This window comes from Littorina saxatilis, linkage group LG2 (assembly GCF_037325665.1).
Source record: "Littorina saxatilis isolate snail1 linkage group LG2, US_GU_Lsax_2.0, whole genome shotgun sequence".
Lineage (NCBI taxonomy): Eukaryota > Metazoa > Mollusca > Gastropoda > Littorinimorpha > Littorinidae > Littorina > Littorina saxatilis.
In genome coordinates this window covers 6,499,433-6,513,982 of record NC_090246.1, presented here as the reverse complement: position 1 = coordinate 6,513,982, position 14,550 = coordinate 6,499,433, and the positions used below count along the sequence as shown (strand labels likewise).

Here is a 14,550-nt window from a genome sequence, read left to right as displayed (position 1 = left end):
TAAAAAAACGCTCGCGCTGGACCCGAGTACTCTTCAGACTGGCTCGCTCCCCCAGTATGAAAGTTTTTGTCTTGTGCACGTGGATTACAAACAAAAAAACAACAACAAAAATTATTTATTTATCTTACACAATTAATAAAATTATTGGAGTAAAATAAAACATTAAAACGTTCATAATAAACAATAGTAAACAAGAACAAGTCGCGTAAGGCGAAAATACAACATTTAGTCAAGTAGCTGTCGAACTCACAGAATGAAACTGAACGCAATGCCATTTTTCAATGCAACGCAGCAATACTCGTAGCATCGTCAGTCCACCGCTCATGGCAAAGGCAGTGAAATTGACAAGAAGAGCGGGGTAGTAGTTGCGCTAAGAAGGATAGCACGCTTTTCTGTACCTCTCTTTGTTTTAACTTTCTGAGCGTGTTTTTAATCCAAACATATCATATCTATATGTTTTTGGAATCAGGAACCGACAAGGAATAAGATGAAAGTGTTTTTAAATTGATTTCGACAATTTAATTTTGATAATAATTTTTATATATTTAATTTTCAGAGCTTGTTTTTAATCCAAATATAACATATTTATATGTTTTGGGAATCAGAAAATGATGGAGAATAAGATGAACGTAAATTTGGATCGTTTTATACATTTTTATTTTTTTTTACAATTTTCCGATTTTTAATGACCAAAGTCATTAATTAATTTTTAAGCCACCAAGCTGAAATGCAATACCGAAGTCCGGGCTTCGTTGAAGATTACTTGACCAAAATTTCAACCAATTTGGTTGAAAAATGAGAGCGTGACAGTGCCGCCTCAACTTTCACGAAAAGCCGGATATGACGTCATCAAAGACATTTATCAACAAATTGAAAAAAACGTTCAGGGATATCAATCCCAGGAACTCTCATGAAAAATTTTATAAAGATCGGTCCAGTAGTTTAGTCTGAATCTCTCTACACACACACACAGACAGACAGACAGACAGACACACACACACACACACATACACCACGACCCTCGTCTCGATTCCCCCCTCTACGTTAAAACATTTAGTCAAAACTTGACTAAATGTAATTAAAAAAAAAGAAAGAAAAATGTGAACGCCCATGCCGGGAATCGAACCCGGATCACTTGGATTAAAAAAAAAAAAAAAAATTTATTTATTTTACACAATTAAAAAAACTATTAGAGTAAGGCCAAAAAAAAAAAAATTGTCTGTTTAGGGTAACATGACCAAAAAAAGTAGGGTCGGTAGGTAGGTAGGGTTTTTTTTTGTTTTTTTTGTGTGTGTGTGTAAATGCTATGTTGGCTGAACATTCACTTCTTATATTTGATGAATACATGTTTCAAAACTAACGTATAAATAAAACAGAGAGAAAGGGAGAGAAAGAGAGAGAGAGAAAGAGAGATTCTACAGTGTATGTTCAAATTCACTTATAAACCAAAATAAGTTCACAAATACATCCACACAAAAAATTGTCATCTAACTTTAATTGTTAATAATCTCATTGTAGCCAGCAAACTGCTCAAACTCTTCAGGAATAGGAAGCACGCCGTGAACTTTGTTGGCTCTGTCGTTGATGGTGAGATGGTGAGAGGTGGCATACCACAGGGCGTTGGTCAGAACCTGTCAAAACAGATAAAAAAATTGTTTGAGGATGAAGAATAAGGACACAACGCCCATTGTTTGCAAGACTTTCGGATTTTTGGCATCTGTTGATTTGTGTATGAGAGAGAGAGAGAGAGAGAGAGAGAGAGAGAGAGAGAGAGAGAGAGAGAGAGAGAGAGAGAGAGAGAGAGAGAGAGAGAGAGAATGTTCAATTTTAACTGCATCCAATAGCATCAAAATTACGTCAAATGTCATTGAAAAAAGCACTCAGAGACACAGACACACACAAACAGACACACAAACATACACACATACACAAGAAACCCAAGAACAAAACAACACTGACACTGTTTGAAACAAAGTTGGAGTACCTGTGTAAAATAAGCTCCTTCTTGGTCAGCTGTAACTTGTGGAAAATCTGCTCCCTTTGCTGCCAGGTAGTTCAGGACATCATCATACAGCTCGTCCTTCCGATTCAGTCCAGAGGTCTTCCCACAGCTGCAATTCAAATTCAAAAAGAATCTATTTAAAACGAGAGAGAGAGAGAGAGAGAGAGAGAGAGAGAGAGAGAGAGAGAGAGAGAGAGAGTACTCTACAAATTGGACCTTGTTGCAGAGTGTATGGAAAGTTGTCAGTTAATTGTTGTGGCATTTTTTTTAAAACATATGTTACTTTAATGTACTTGTACAGTGTGGTGGAACAGTGCTGTATATTATTTTTTCATGGGGATGAAATGATGACTGTTATACATTTTTGTGGTTGATTTGTCCCTTTTTGTTGGTGTAGGTGAGTGTTCCTTTATTTTCTGCACTGAAAGGAAGCAACTCGATGTTTTACAACAACAACAACAAAACAAAACAAAAAATGCTTGGTTTCTATTAAAATTGGTAGCCTTTTGTCATCTGTGCATGTTTGTTTGAATGAATAAATAATGTCTATGTCTTTCAGTCATAATGTCTAATTAATACAAATTCTACGTTTAATGTGAGAAAGTGAAAGTTAAAAATAAAATTGGAAAACTCACTGACCTTTCTGCTTTCGGTTTGGGTAGCGATCGTGCTTTTGCAGAGCCCATCAGCACTTGAAAAGCGTTTGCCGGTTGTGAAACTGATGGCATTTCGGTCGCTTCCACATCAGCATCGACAATTTGGCTGCACTTGAAGTGAAGTGACTTGATATTGAAGGATTTTAACTCGCCAAGCGAAAGGCCCCAGTCCAGTTCAAAGCCGTTCTCACCAGAAAGAGATTCCGATCCCAAACACTGAACCTCGTAACCCTTAAGAAGGTCGGAATGAATGTCTTCGTAGATGTAGTGAAGTGTTGTTGATGTTGGGTATCTACTTATTAATTTCGTTTGTTCAAAATGGTCACACTTTTGAAAAACAATTGCATAATAACAGGTGCCGGCTTTGGCACTCGCCGCACTGATTTCGCGATGCGTAGCCATTTTTTTTCACTTCTGTGATGACAAGGGAGGCTAATCTTAATGCTTGGTTACTTCCAGTATGGCGCGCGACGCTCACTTTCGTTCCTAAAGGCTGTTCTTAACCAGACGAACCTTTGGTTCGCGAACTAGGTTCGTGGGGTTCGGCGAACCTCAAGACTGGTTCGGCGAACTTGTCTTGGTTCTTAACCAGACGAACCTGAGTTTTCGAACTAGGTTTGGGAGGTTCGGCGAACTAGGTTCGGGGTTTGCAAGTCATGTCTTGGGAACCTTGAAGATCGGGCCGAACCTTTGACTCTTCTGCCAAGGAGGAAGACAAATTATTGAAAAACTGAATCTCAATGGCGGACGAAATCACCCAAGTCAAAATTACATTTTCTGAGATTTTATAAAAACAACGCTTGAACGAAAAGGTAGAATGGTGACTTCCGTTCGATTTCAAGTTAAGCTTTTCACTTTTCCGAGCAAGACAACCGCTGAGAGTGAAAAAACGCCGCTGTTCGACTTCGAAATGTCCAGTCGTAGACGACCTTCGCTTCTGCAGCATTGTGTTAGTGCAGGTGAGGCAGTGTTACTCATTTCGCTGAGCTCGTTTTCGTATTGTTGTGCATTAGGATCATCTAGTATGATATGAATAAAAGCAGGAATGACTTCGGCATGTAAACGCATTGATTTTGTCGAAATCAGCACAGCAGTAAGCTAGATTCTTTCTGCTCAATTTGTTTAATTTTTTTCTTCAAAAGTTTATGACTTTGATTTTGATTGTTTGTTTATCTCATCGGCACAACATCCATCAGGCAAAATATCAATATGTTGAATGATAACGTTGAGATAAGGAAGTTCACACATTTATCTGCTTGCAACAACAATCGCAAGGACAGATCTATCTGCTTCGTTGACTGCTAGATTTTCATTGAATTTCCCAAGTAATGATGATCTCGTTTTCAATTAGATCTGGACAGTGTTTGTGTTCTTAGATTCATGATTGACCATGCAGGCTGATTGAGATCATAACATTGTGTTTGTTTGTGCTGGTGCAATGTGCAGATCAATGGCCCGGACCGCAGGATGACCCAGTGATCAATACAACTTGCGTTCACCACTCAACATTGTCTTCGGCTACCAGTAAGTTCGTCACACGGTAGATTCGTCACCGGTCCCGGTAACTTCGCCACAGTAACTTCGCCACAGTAGTCCGAGTTTCTCTGCCTCCTTGACAGTGAGGTTGAAGTCGTGTGTGTGTTAGTGAGTGTGTGAGTGTTTATGCGTGTGTACGTGCGTGTGTGTGTGTGTCATGTCAGTGTGTTTTAGTGTGTGTGTGTATGTGCGATGGTCAGTGTGTGAGTGTTTGTCAGTGCGTGTGTACGTGCGTGTGTGTGTGCGTGCGTGTCATGGATGTGGGTGCATGTACGTCCGTGTCTCTCTCTCTCTCTCTCTCCCTCTCTCTCTCACACACACACACACACTCTCTCTCTCCCTCTCTCTCTCAGTCTCTCTCTCACACACACTCTCTCTCTCCCTCTCTCTCTCAGTCTCTCTCTCTCACACACACACACACACACACACACACTCTCTCTCTCTCCCTCTCTCTCTCTCTGTCTGTCTCTCTCACACACACACACACACTCTCTCTCTCTCTCCCTCTCTCTCTCTCTCTCTCTCTCTCTCTCTCTCTCTCTCTAAAAAATGTGAATCTTGAATCTCTCCCACAAATCAAACATCTGAAAGCATAAGCTCTTTAGCATAAACACCCGCCCACCCCTGCCGGTAACTTCGTCATAGGTGACGAATCTACCGTGTGACGAACTTACTGGTAGCCTTGTCTTCCACCTTACTCAAGGGCAAAAATAAAGGTACATGGTGGTGAAATCATTGTGCAATTTATGTCTGTGAAGATCAAGATAGTTGTTAGCACTAACTGATCATGCTTATTATTATCAAGTTACATACACACTCCGCCCCAGCTCCACCCTAAACCCATAACAACACTCTCCAGTCCAACTACCCCCACCCTTCCGTGCAACATGTTGCCGTCTGTACCTTGTTTGTGGTTATGGGGAGTGCTCAAATAGTTCCATAACTGTTAATATAAATTAAAAGTACTGAGAGTTTCATTTTCCATTGCTCTTCCCCTTCCTCACGTCACATTACACACTCCCTTTGCCCCATCCCCCACTCCCTCTCTCTTTCTATGCTCTCTTTTTTCTTTTACTTCTTCTTCTCTTTCTCTCTCTCTCTACCTGTATAAATCAGCTCTCTGGTTGTTGCTTCTGTAAGTGTAATGTAAAGTTCTACATCTCTGCATTTGTATTGTCATTTTTCAGAATGCCCTTGTAATAACTTCAGCGTCTGCCCATGGAGTCTATATAGGTCAAAGTCTCAAATGTGATGTGATCAAGAGGATGCCGCAATGATCCAGGTAATATTGCAAATACTCAAACTGATCTAAAAGCAGAAGCATAACGTGATCCACAAACATTTCTGCTTAAACATTACAGGGTTACAGTACACCCAGAAAAACAGCTGGATGTTAGTGCATAATTATCTGCAAGTGCAAGCAACATCGACCCTCTCCCCCTGCTCTTTTTCCATCAGCAAGAGCAACATTTATTTTCATGTGTTATTTTCATCATTACAGTATCTGTCCATTGAGTCTGCGTCTGAGCTGTGATGGGACCAAAAAGATTCCAGAATGAAAGAGGTAACTTTTACTGATCTTTATTTAGTTTATGGAGAAGTTGGTTCACATAATGCATTACAGAGTTGCTGCCTTTTTAGATATATTAAACATTGTACCAGTCATTACATGATCAAACTGTGTTAGCCACCCCACCTTCCCCGGTTCCCAGCTATCCTTCTATCCCCGCCTCTAAACCCCCACCCCAATCCTTCCATCTCCCCCAAATCAAATTTACTGACACAACACTGATTTTCATTTTACCTTATTTAAGTGTTCTTTGAATAAAATTATATAGCCTGTTGCTGCTGCAAATGTTGTTGTGACTGTTCTTCCTCAGTGTATATTTTTTTCGTTTCCTCAGAATGCAGTTCTCCCATGCACCACAGCGTCTATCAATGGAGTCTACAATATTGTCTGGGATGTGATTTGAGCAAGAGCATGTCAGAATGATCAAGGTAACTTTTTAAACACACAGAACTGATCAAACTGTAGAATTCAAGTACACAATTTCAGATGTTTTCAAATGCATAACATACTGCAACAGTCAGGGTCTTTCTCCACATAAAGAGTGTGAGGTTTTCTTGGTAAAATTGCGATTTTTGTCGCTATGCGCAGAGTGCGACCTTTTTATTTGATTTTTGTACTATAAAGGCAGATATATATTCAAATAAAAGAAAGTCTTGCATGGGGAGGAAGGAATATGCATGAGGCTTTTGACAAGACAAACTGTCCTTATTAGAGCCTAAACATACGTTCCTTACTGTTAGAACCAAAATGTCAGACATCATAGATGCTCCAATTAAACAAAAGAAGGGCATCCTTTTACTTAAACATAATTATACACTGTACCGCACATTAATAACCTGGTTGTGTTCTGTGGCAGTGCATAGTGGGAACCTTTTTGCTTAATGAATTTCACATGTGTCTGTAACTTGAATCTCCACCAAAAGAAGCTGGACGTAAAAAGGGGTGTCTAAAAAAAAGCGCCATATTTCCTTTTTGATCTCTTTTTTTTTCGCAGTCAAAAATGTGATTAAAAAGAAAATAGGGAGGTTTTTTTACCATCCTGTATAGTCTTGTTGTTCCCATGTAAAAACCTAGTCAAACATGTGGTGTCTGATATGCTGGGTAATATGGTGAGGAACATGCCTTTAAAGGCATATTAACTCGATGAATATACACGCTAATTGCTTTACCAACAGCTGGAGACATGCTAAATTAAGTTCCCTGCAAAATATTGTGGTCTAGGACCCCTTAAATGTTGAGATATTTGAATTTTTATTTTGATCTAGATCGTCCTATTTATAGATTTGCCAACAGAGGGAACGTTGACGCAAGGGAAATAACTCCGCGTCTTTGTTGACATCCTCACTTTTTCAGAGGCTAGAACAAGCTGTAATGCATGTATATGGTCCGCGCATTGCGACATATCGTCATTATATGGCCTTATGATGCATTTGACATCGATTGTGGGCAAACTACACTTTGTAAACACGGGAGCGCGTACATATGCCTTTAAAGGCCCAGTGATAATTGTGAAAGCCGTTCTGCTCAGCTGGAATTTGATGAATTTTGTTGTTGTGTTTAATGAAATGAATTCGCAAAAAGGAAAACAATTTTTTTTACTGTTCACACAAAGCACTTGTAGATAGTTGGTATGTGCCGCATGTCAGGGGTGGTCTTATTCAATCAATCAATATGAGGCTTATATTGCGCGTATTCCGTGGGTACAGTTCTAAGCGCAGGGATTTTTATTTTTTTATTTTTTTTTATTTTTATGCAATTTATATCGCGCACATATTCAAGGCGCAGGGATTTATTTATGCCGTGTGAGATGGAATTTTTTTACACAATACATCACGCATTCACATCGGCCAGCAGATCGCAGCCATTTCGGCGCATATCCTACTTTTCACGGCCTATTATTCCAAGTCACACGGGTATTTTGGTGGACATTTTTATCTATGCCTATACAATTTTGCCAGGAAAGACCCTTTTGTCAATCGTGGGATCTTTAACGTGCACACCCCAATGTAGTGTACACGGAAGGGACCTCGGTTTTTCGTCTCATCCGAAAGACTAGCACTTGAACCCACCACCTAGGTTAGGAAAGGGGGGAGAAAATTGCTAACGCCCTGACCCAGGGTCGAACTCGCAACCTCTCGCTTCCGAGCGCAAGTGCGTTACCACTCGGCCACCCGGTCCTAATACATACAGGTAAACTGACAGGTACTTTTCCACAGTGGAACCCCCCTTTCAGACCCATTCATTTCAGACTTCCTCCTTTTTAAGATCTTGCTTCTTTAGATGTTCTGTGACGGGTGAAGTGGCGCGCAGTGGTAAGACGTCAGCCTCCTAATCGGGAGGTCGTGAGTTCGAATCCCGGTCGCTGCCGCCTGGTGGGTTAAGAGTGGAGATTTTTCCGATCTCCCAGGTCAACTTATGTGCAGACCTGCTTAGTGACTTAATCCCCTTCGTGTGTACACGCAAGCACAAGACCAAGTGCGCACGGAAAAGATCCTGTAAACCATGTCGGAGTTCGGTGGGTTATGGAAACACGAAAATACCCAGCATGCCTACTCAACGAAAGCGGAGTGAAGCTGACTATGCTCTCAGAGTATAGTGTGGGGAACCCAAATGGACAAACGAGCTCACACAAATTACCCCCCATTTTTAGACCCCTTCCATTTTAAGACTTGATTTTCTCACATTTTTTAAGGTCTTAAAAGGGGTTTCCCCTGTACTCCTAAAAAACCCTGACCCACAAAGTAATTTAATTATAACTGCTGTAATCGTTCCTTCCGTGTGCTATTATCTGTGGGTTTTTTTTTTCTCCTGTGTTGTCTCATCCTCTGTGCGCCCTGAAAGAGACCTCCGGGTCGAAATTGCCGTACCTTGTCTTATCCAGCTGTGATCCCGCCTTCGTATTAATGTGAGGGCAGTACCTTTTTTAAACTTTCAATATTGACCGTACGTTTTGCATAAAACACCAATAATGAATTAAAAATACATCAGAAAATTATTTCCTCACTATACACAATAACCCCTCATTTAAAGGCTGACAAAGTCCTATTTAATTAGTTTACTTACTTCCAGGGCTTTTCCCATCGTTGCGGGGATGTATAAATTAAGCTTCCTGCAAAGTTTTAGGTTTGAAGTCCTTACCAATTACAAGAAATAATCAATTCTTAATAAAGTTTATTGCTATCTTTAGAAACAGTTCTCCAGGGCTTGGGCTATTTTTAGACCGTCAACACAGACAGTACAGCTTCGTCAATCCCCGCGTGAAGGAAATCGCTCACCTTCCACGTGCAAAACGTAGTGATATTGACACGCCAGATTAGCGCGGTAGCGGATTGTGCTAAGCAGGAAAGCGCGCTTTTCTGTATTCTTGTTAACTTCGCAATTTCCGGAAAACATCCACTTTCACTTTGAGACTGTTCTGTTTACATTCGACACTATCAACACCACTTTGCAATACTGAAATAATTTTTTCTGTTTTTGAAAGCTACAGCCAATCGTTATTATATCCCCTTAGGTACAGTTTTATAACATTATTGGCACATGTAAACAATAGGAATTAATTAATGAACGCTACGAAAAGGGCAGCCTTTAACCTATGAACTTGCAACTGTGTTGACCTGTGTAATGTAACATAGACCACCACCATCTCTCTCTCTGTCTCTGTCTCTGTCTCTCTCTCTCTCTTACACCCCTTACCTGTTCGCAAACCTTTACCCAAATGTATGCTAAATGTATATACAATACAAGACAAGACATGGCAAGACAAGACAAGTTAGGAAAAGGTTGCCAGTAGGCCAATAGAGGGATGACAAGACAAGGCATGACAAGACAAGACAGGACAGGACAGGGACCCAAAAAAAAAGAAAGAAAAAAAGAAAGATAACTAATTCGGTCAACAGATGTTAAAGAAATAAGCATTTGTTTGGGTTGAATGTTTGGGTGTCACCCTGTATATATTTGTATTTTTGCAGGACAGGGTCGAGTTGTGATGATGTCAGGGCGACTGAAGACACACCAACAAGTATTCTTCGGAAGTGTTTGGAACACAAATGAACATTATTTCATAATAAAAAGGCGGCTGACATTGATGTTCATATCGGTTCATGTTCATATTCTCAGCACAGACGTGTGCTTAGAAATCGGATGTTTAAGAACAAGAGACAACCCTGAATAAAGCCTTATGAAATATGGTTGGAGCTGGATCAAAAGTGTGTGTGTGTGTGTGTGTGATTGAAGGGCAACATTTATAAATGATGAGACAGAAAGCTAAAGCACATCCTTTTATCGTACGTTCCATATCGTCCTCCTACTTTAAATGCTTGCTAATACAGACGTTCTCCAAGAAAATGTCTATCCAGTAATGTTTTGTTTATCGCAATGAAAGCTTTTTTTTGAGAAGAATGAAGAGGAATCAAATTTTTAAAAAACAAAAAAACAAGACAATTGAATTGCTCAAAACGTAAAGAAACAGGATGATTTTGGTTCAGTAGTACTATTTGTAGACCCTTAAAGCAATACATCCACAAGGGATTCCAGTGTATCAGTGCAAATAGAAAATTTCTGATATAACTTGAAAATTAAAACAGACTGAATTGTGATAAAAAGAACCAAAATACCGAGTAGTTTTTTTTTTAGGTCTCCCTCTTCACTCAATCCCCAAACTCATATTCTGTACCGAAAAGAGCTCAAACACACACGTGGACAGACAGACACGCACACACACTTTGGTAAACATCATGTATGCTTCTCGACTCTGCTGATCCACAATTAGAAATATCGCTATCATCATTTATTTTTGGTCACCGTCTTTCCCTTTTCACAGGCAAGTTTTTGTGTGTAGCATTTCCCATAGAACCCCGATGGCTCCACGGTAGACACAATGATCAGTCCATACCAGTCATGTTATTTTCTCGAATCAATTTATAACCTTTAACCCAGGAGGGTAAATGACATGGAAGGCTTCGGGTAATCTTGAACTTTAATGTGTTAAATTCATAGCTCATAATTCAGAGGCATTCAAGCCTCCAAATTTGGAGAACCTGCACTTGTAATCATAACAAGTCTTTTAGATCCCTTTAAAGTCACGGAATGAACTCCGATGAACTGTACGAATCATAGCGTACTCTGGTACGAATGCATTTTGTTTACATGCGTCAAAGAAGGAATTATCCGTGTCAGCGGACAGGGGAGGCAACTTTGTCGTGTAATTGAAGTCCCTTGGTTGACAACCTACGCCATTTTCGCCGATCAAACAACCAAATTAATTAATTATGCTTAGGTTTGGAGCTTAATCCGTCAATTAATTTCATGATAAATGTTCTTGGGCTTGATTACAGGTACTTGGATCTAAAATAAGTAAAGTATGCCACTCGATTCTGAGCTATGAATTTAACACACTAAAGTTCAAGATTACCAGGCTTCGTGCACCATGATCAAGTCGGAAGGAGAGACCCAAATCGACAACCAGCACGGAGTTACCACTCAATCGGTGATTTCGTCTTGGAGGCAGCCATTTTTGGAAGGGGAATAACTTACTTGCTTTTATTGTCGACTCGGAGTGAGCTCCCCTCGTGTGTCGGCGATCCAGGTTTCGTGTCTTAACTGGACGAACTAGTCCTTGAGTTTGCCGAACAAGTTCACCCAGTTAAGACACAAACCATGGTTCGCGAACCTTAGTTCGGCGAACCAATGGTTCGTCTGGTTAAGAACAGCCTTAATGAAACGCCAAATGTCTCTTTTTAGCATTTTTACCTCTTTTTTTTTTAAAAGTTTTTGGGTCGGCGCCAAATCGATAGGGTCGGTCGGGTTACCCTAAACAGACAATTTTTTTTTGGACCTAAAATAAAACATTAAAACGTTCATAATAAACAATAGTAAACAAGAATAAAAAAATAAAAAAATTAGACCGCCCATGCCGGGAATCGAACCCGGATCACTTTGGCCATAGACTCTCTCGTGCTCTCTGTCTCTCTTTCACCGAGACCAATAGTTTCTTTGCCGAGACCAAATCCCCACCCGTCGGCTGTCTTGCAAATCATGCTTTTCTCGTCACTGCGTGACGTGTTCGGCTCAGCCGCCCAAGTCTCCCCTTTAGTTCAGTGACTGGCTGTTCGCAAAGCGACCAGCCTCCCACCGCAAAAACTCCCCCCGTTAAGAGTCGTTTTTGTGGAATATTTCGCATTTAGGTCCCAGGTAACATTATGAAGTTTTAATACGATCAATCGGACCTATTATCAAGTTAGTGTATCAACTTTTGAAAGAACTGCGCCTAGTAGTTTCCCAGCAATAAGCAGTTAAGTCGAGACAGACAGACAGACGCACAGATACACACACAGACAGACACACAATTAAAGTCTGCTGGACCCTCCTACTGCGTACTCGGGGATAAACAGGTCTACTTTAGGTAAGCAGCACAGAGGTTGTCTCGACTAGGCGTAAGCTTGTTTGATGTCTTGGCTCGGTGCGGATGTTAAACAAGAAAACATTGTAATGTTTTGGAGTGTGGGAAAACTTGGGATGAGTGAGAAAGTCTTTTGTTTAGAACGGGTAGATACAAAATGGGCTCACTTGCAACCCTGCACAGTTGACCACAACCCTGCACAGTTGACCACAACCCTGCACATTTGACCACAACCCTGCACAGTTGACCACAACCCTGCACAGTTGACCACAACCCGCCCCACTGCCCTCCAGTTGACAGTTGGATGGTCTTCAGGTAAAACAAGCTGTTTGGCTGCTATTGTGAATCAGCGAAAGGTTTATTGAGTGAAACTTGTGATTGTGAATAAATTTACCCCCCCCCCCCCCCCCCCCAGCGGGGCCGGGGTCCTATCACGGTCGGGCTTGCTTGGTCTTGCCCTTTCTTTCCCTTTTTTTTGTGTGTGTGTGAGACGATGACTGTCCATGACATTGTTGCGCGCCTGTTGGGTTGTTTGGCGCATTTGCACTAATAAGACGTGTGCCTGTATGATCACGTGAGACCGCGAGACTTGTGAAAGATCTCGGCAGTCGAGCGGAAACCTTTGTGAAGTAAACACCAAGAACTGACTTCGCTTGCTCGACTCCCTTTTATTGCGTGTGACCAGTTTGACTAAGAAGCATTCAACAACCACCCGAGCATAGAACAACAACACCACAAATGGCGTCGTCGACAGCGGGCAGCGGTGAAGCCAGACAACAACACCACAACAGAGAGAACACCACAAATGGCGTCGTCGACAGCGGACAGCGGTTACAGAAGAAAGCCAGAAAGGACACCGGGCGGGGGACCTGTCGTAGCTGTGTAGCTGTGCCAACCAGCGCATAACCCGTTGCGCTGCCAGCGAGGCGAAGTTTTCGACTGTCAGAGTAAAACCTACACCGGTTGCAGTGAAGCCATCGTCCGTCGTAGCTGTGTAGCTGTGCCAACCAGCGCATAACCCGTTGCGCTGCCAGCGAGGCGAAGTTTTCGACTGTCAGAGTAAAACCTACACCGGTTGCAGTGAAGCCGTCGTAGCTGTGTAGCTGTGCCAACCAGCGCATAACCCGTTGCGCTGCCAGCGAGGCGAAGTTTTCGACTGTCAGAGTAAAACCTACACCGGTTGCAGTGAAGCCATCGTCCGTCGTAGGTGTGTAGCTGTGCCAACCAGCGCATAACCCGTTGCGCTACCCGCGAGGCGAAGTTTTCGACTGTCAGAGTAAAACCTACACCGGTTGCAGTGAAGCCATCGTCCGTCGTAGCTGTGTAGCTGTGCCAACCAGCGCATAACCTGTTGCGCTACCAGCGAGGCGAAGTTTTCGACTGTCAGAGTAAAACCTACACCGGTTGCAGTGAAGCCATCGTCCGTCGTAGCTGTGTAGCTGTGCCAACCAGCGCATAACCCGTTGCGCTGCCAGCGAGGCGAAGTTTTCGACTGTCAGAGTAAAACCTACACCGGTTGCAGTGAAGCCATCGTCCGTCGTAGCTGTGTAGCTGTGCCAACCAGCGCATAACCCGTTGCGCTGCCAGCGAGGCGAAGTTTTCGACTGTCAGAGTAAAACCTACACCGGTTGCAGTGAAGCCATCGTCCGTCGTAGCTGTGTAGCTGTGCCAACCAGCGCATAACCCGTTGCGCTGCCAGCGAGGCGAAGTTTTCGACTGTCAGAGTAAAACCTACACCGGTTGCAGTGAAGCCATCGTCCGTCGTAGCTGTGTAGCTGTGCCAACCAGCGCATAACCCGTTGCGCTGCCAGGGAGGCGAAGTTTTCGACTGTCAGAGTAAAACCTACACCGGTTGCAGTGAAGCCATCGTCCGTCGTAGCTGTGTAGCTGTGCCAACCAGCGCATAACCCGTTGCGCTGCCAGCGAGGCGAAGTTTTCGACTGTCAGAGTAAAACCTACACCGGTTGCAGTGAAGCCATCGTCCGTCGTAGCTGCGTAGCTGTGCCAACCAGCGCATAACCCGTTGCGCTGCCAGCGAGGCGAAGTTTTCGACTGCCAGAGTAAAACCTACACCGGTTGCAGTGAAGCCATCGTCCGTCGTAGCTGTGCCAACCAGCGCATAACCCGTTGCGCTGCCAGCGAGGCGAAGTTTTCAACTGCCACGTGAGTTTTCAACGGCCACAGCGGTTACACTTGTAGTGAAGGTCGAGTGAGTTGTCCGGCTGACCAGAGGCGCGTTGCATAGAGCGGACGATCTGTTCGCGAAGAGACAAAAAGTTTTCATGTTGTAGGAAACGCTATGTTCGCGGCGAACTCAATTCTACCCTCTCTACCTTTTTTCAAGTAAATGGACCCATCTCTTCGCTGACAGCCGAATCAATGCATGTAT

The 14,550-nt window shown here is 42.5% G+C and overlaps 1 protein-coding gene and 1 long non-coding RNA gene across 5 annotated transcripts; one reads left to right on the top strand and one right to left on the bottom strand.

The window, feature by feature from the left end:
• Positions 1-1,486: 1,486 nt before the first annotated feature.
• On the bottom strand, positions 1,487-3,088 carry LOC138958075 (uncharacterized). Its single transcript, XM_070329140.1, has 3 exons — positions 2,642-3,088; positions 1,985-2,111; positions 1,487-1,631 (listed from the first exon to the last, which is right to left on the bottom strand). The coding sequence occupies exons 1-3, from the start codon at positions 3,058-3,060 to the stop codon at positions 1,494-1,496; spliced, it is 684 nt and encodes a 227-aa protein (XP_070185241.1). The 5' UTR covers positions 3,061-3,088; the 3' UTR covers positions 1,487-1,493.
• Positions 3,089-3,111: 23 nt separating this feature from the next.
• Positions 3,112-10,005, top strand: LOC138958076 (uncharacterized). Of its 4 annotated transcripts, XR_011453284.1 has the most exons (6): positions 3,112-3,617; positions 4,105-4,182; positions 5,382-5,476; positions 5,696-5,758; positions 6,099-6,192; positions 9,733-10,005. It is a non-coding gene; the product is annotated as an uncharacterized lncRNA (long non-coding RNA). The 4 variants fall into 4 exon arrangements; XR_011453283.1 differs by lacking the exon at positions 3,112-3,617 and having other exon boundaries at positions 3,772-4,182; XR_011453285.1 differs by lacking the exons at positions 3,112-3,617; positions 4,105-4,182 and adding an exon at positions 4,695-4,910.
• Positions 10,006-14,550: the final 4,545 nt, after the last annotated feature.

Excerpts from the sequence above, each read along its gene's own strand:
- LOC138958075 (XM_070329140.1), bottom strand. The coding sequence starts at position 3,060 with ATGGCTACGCATCGCGAAATCAGTGCGGCGAGTGCCAAAGCCGGCACC. Across the intron at positions 2,112-2,641 it reads CCCAAACCGAAAGCAGAAAG|CTGTGGGAAGACCTCTGGAC; the intron begins GTCAGTGAGTTT and ends TTTGAATTGCAG. Across the intron at positions 1,632-1,984 it reads AAGGAGCTTATTTTACACAG|GTTCTGACCAACGCCCTGTG; the intron begins GTACTCCAACTT and ends CTGTTTTGACAG.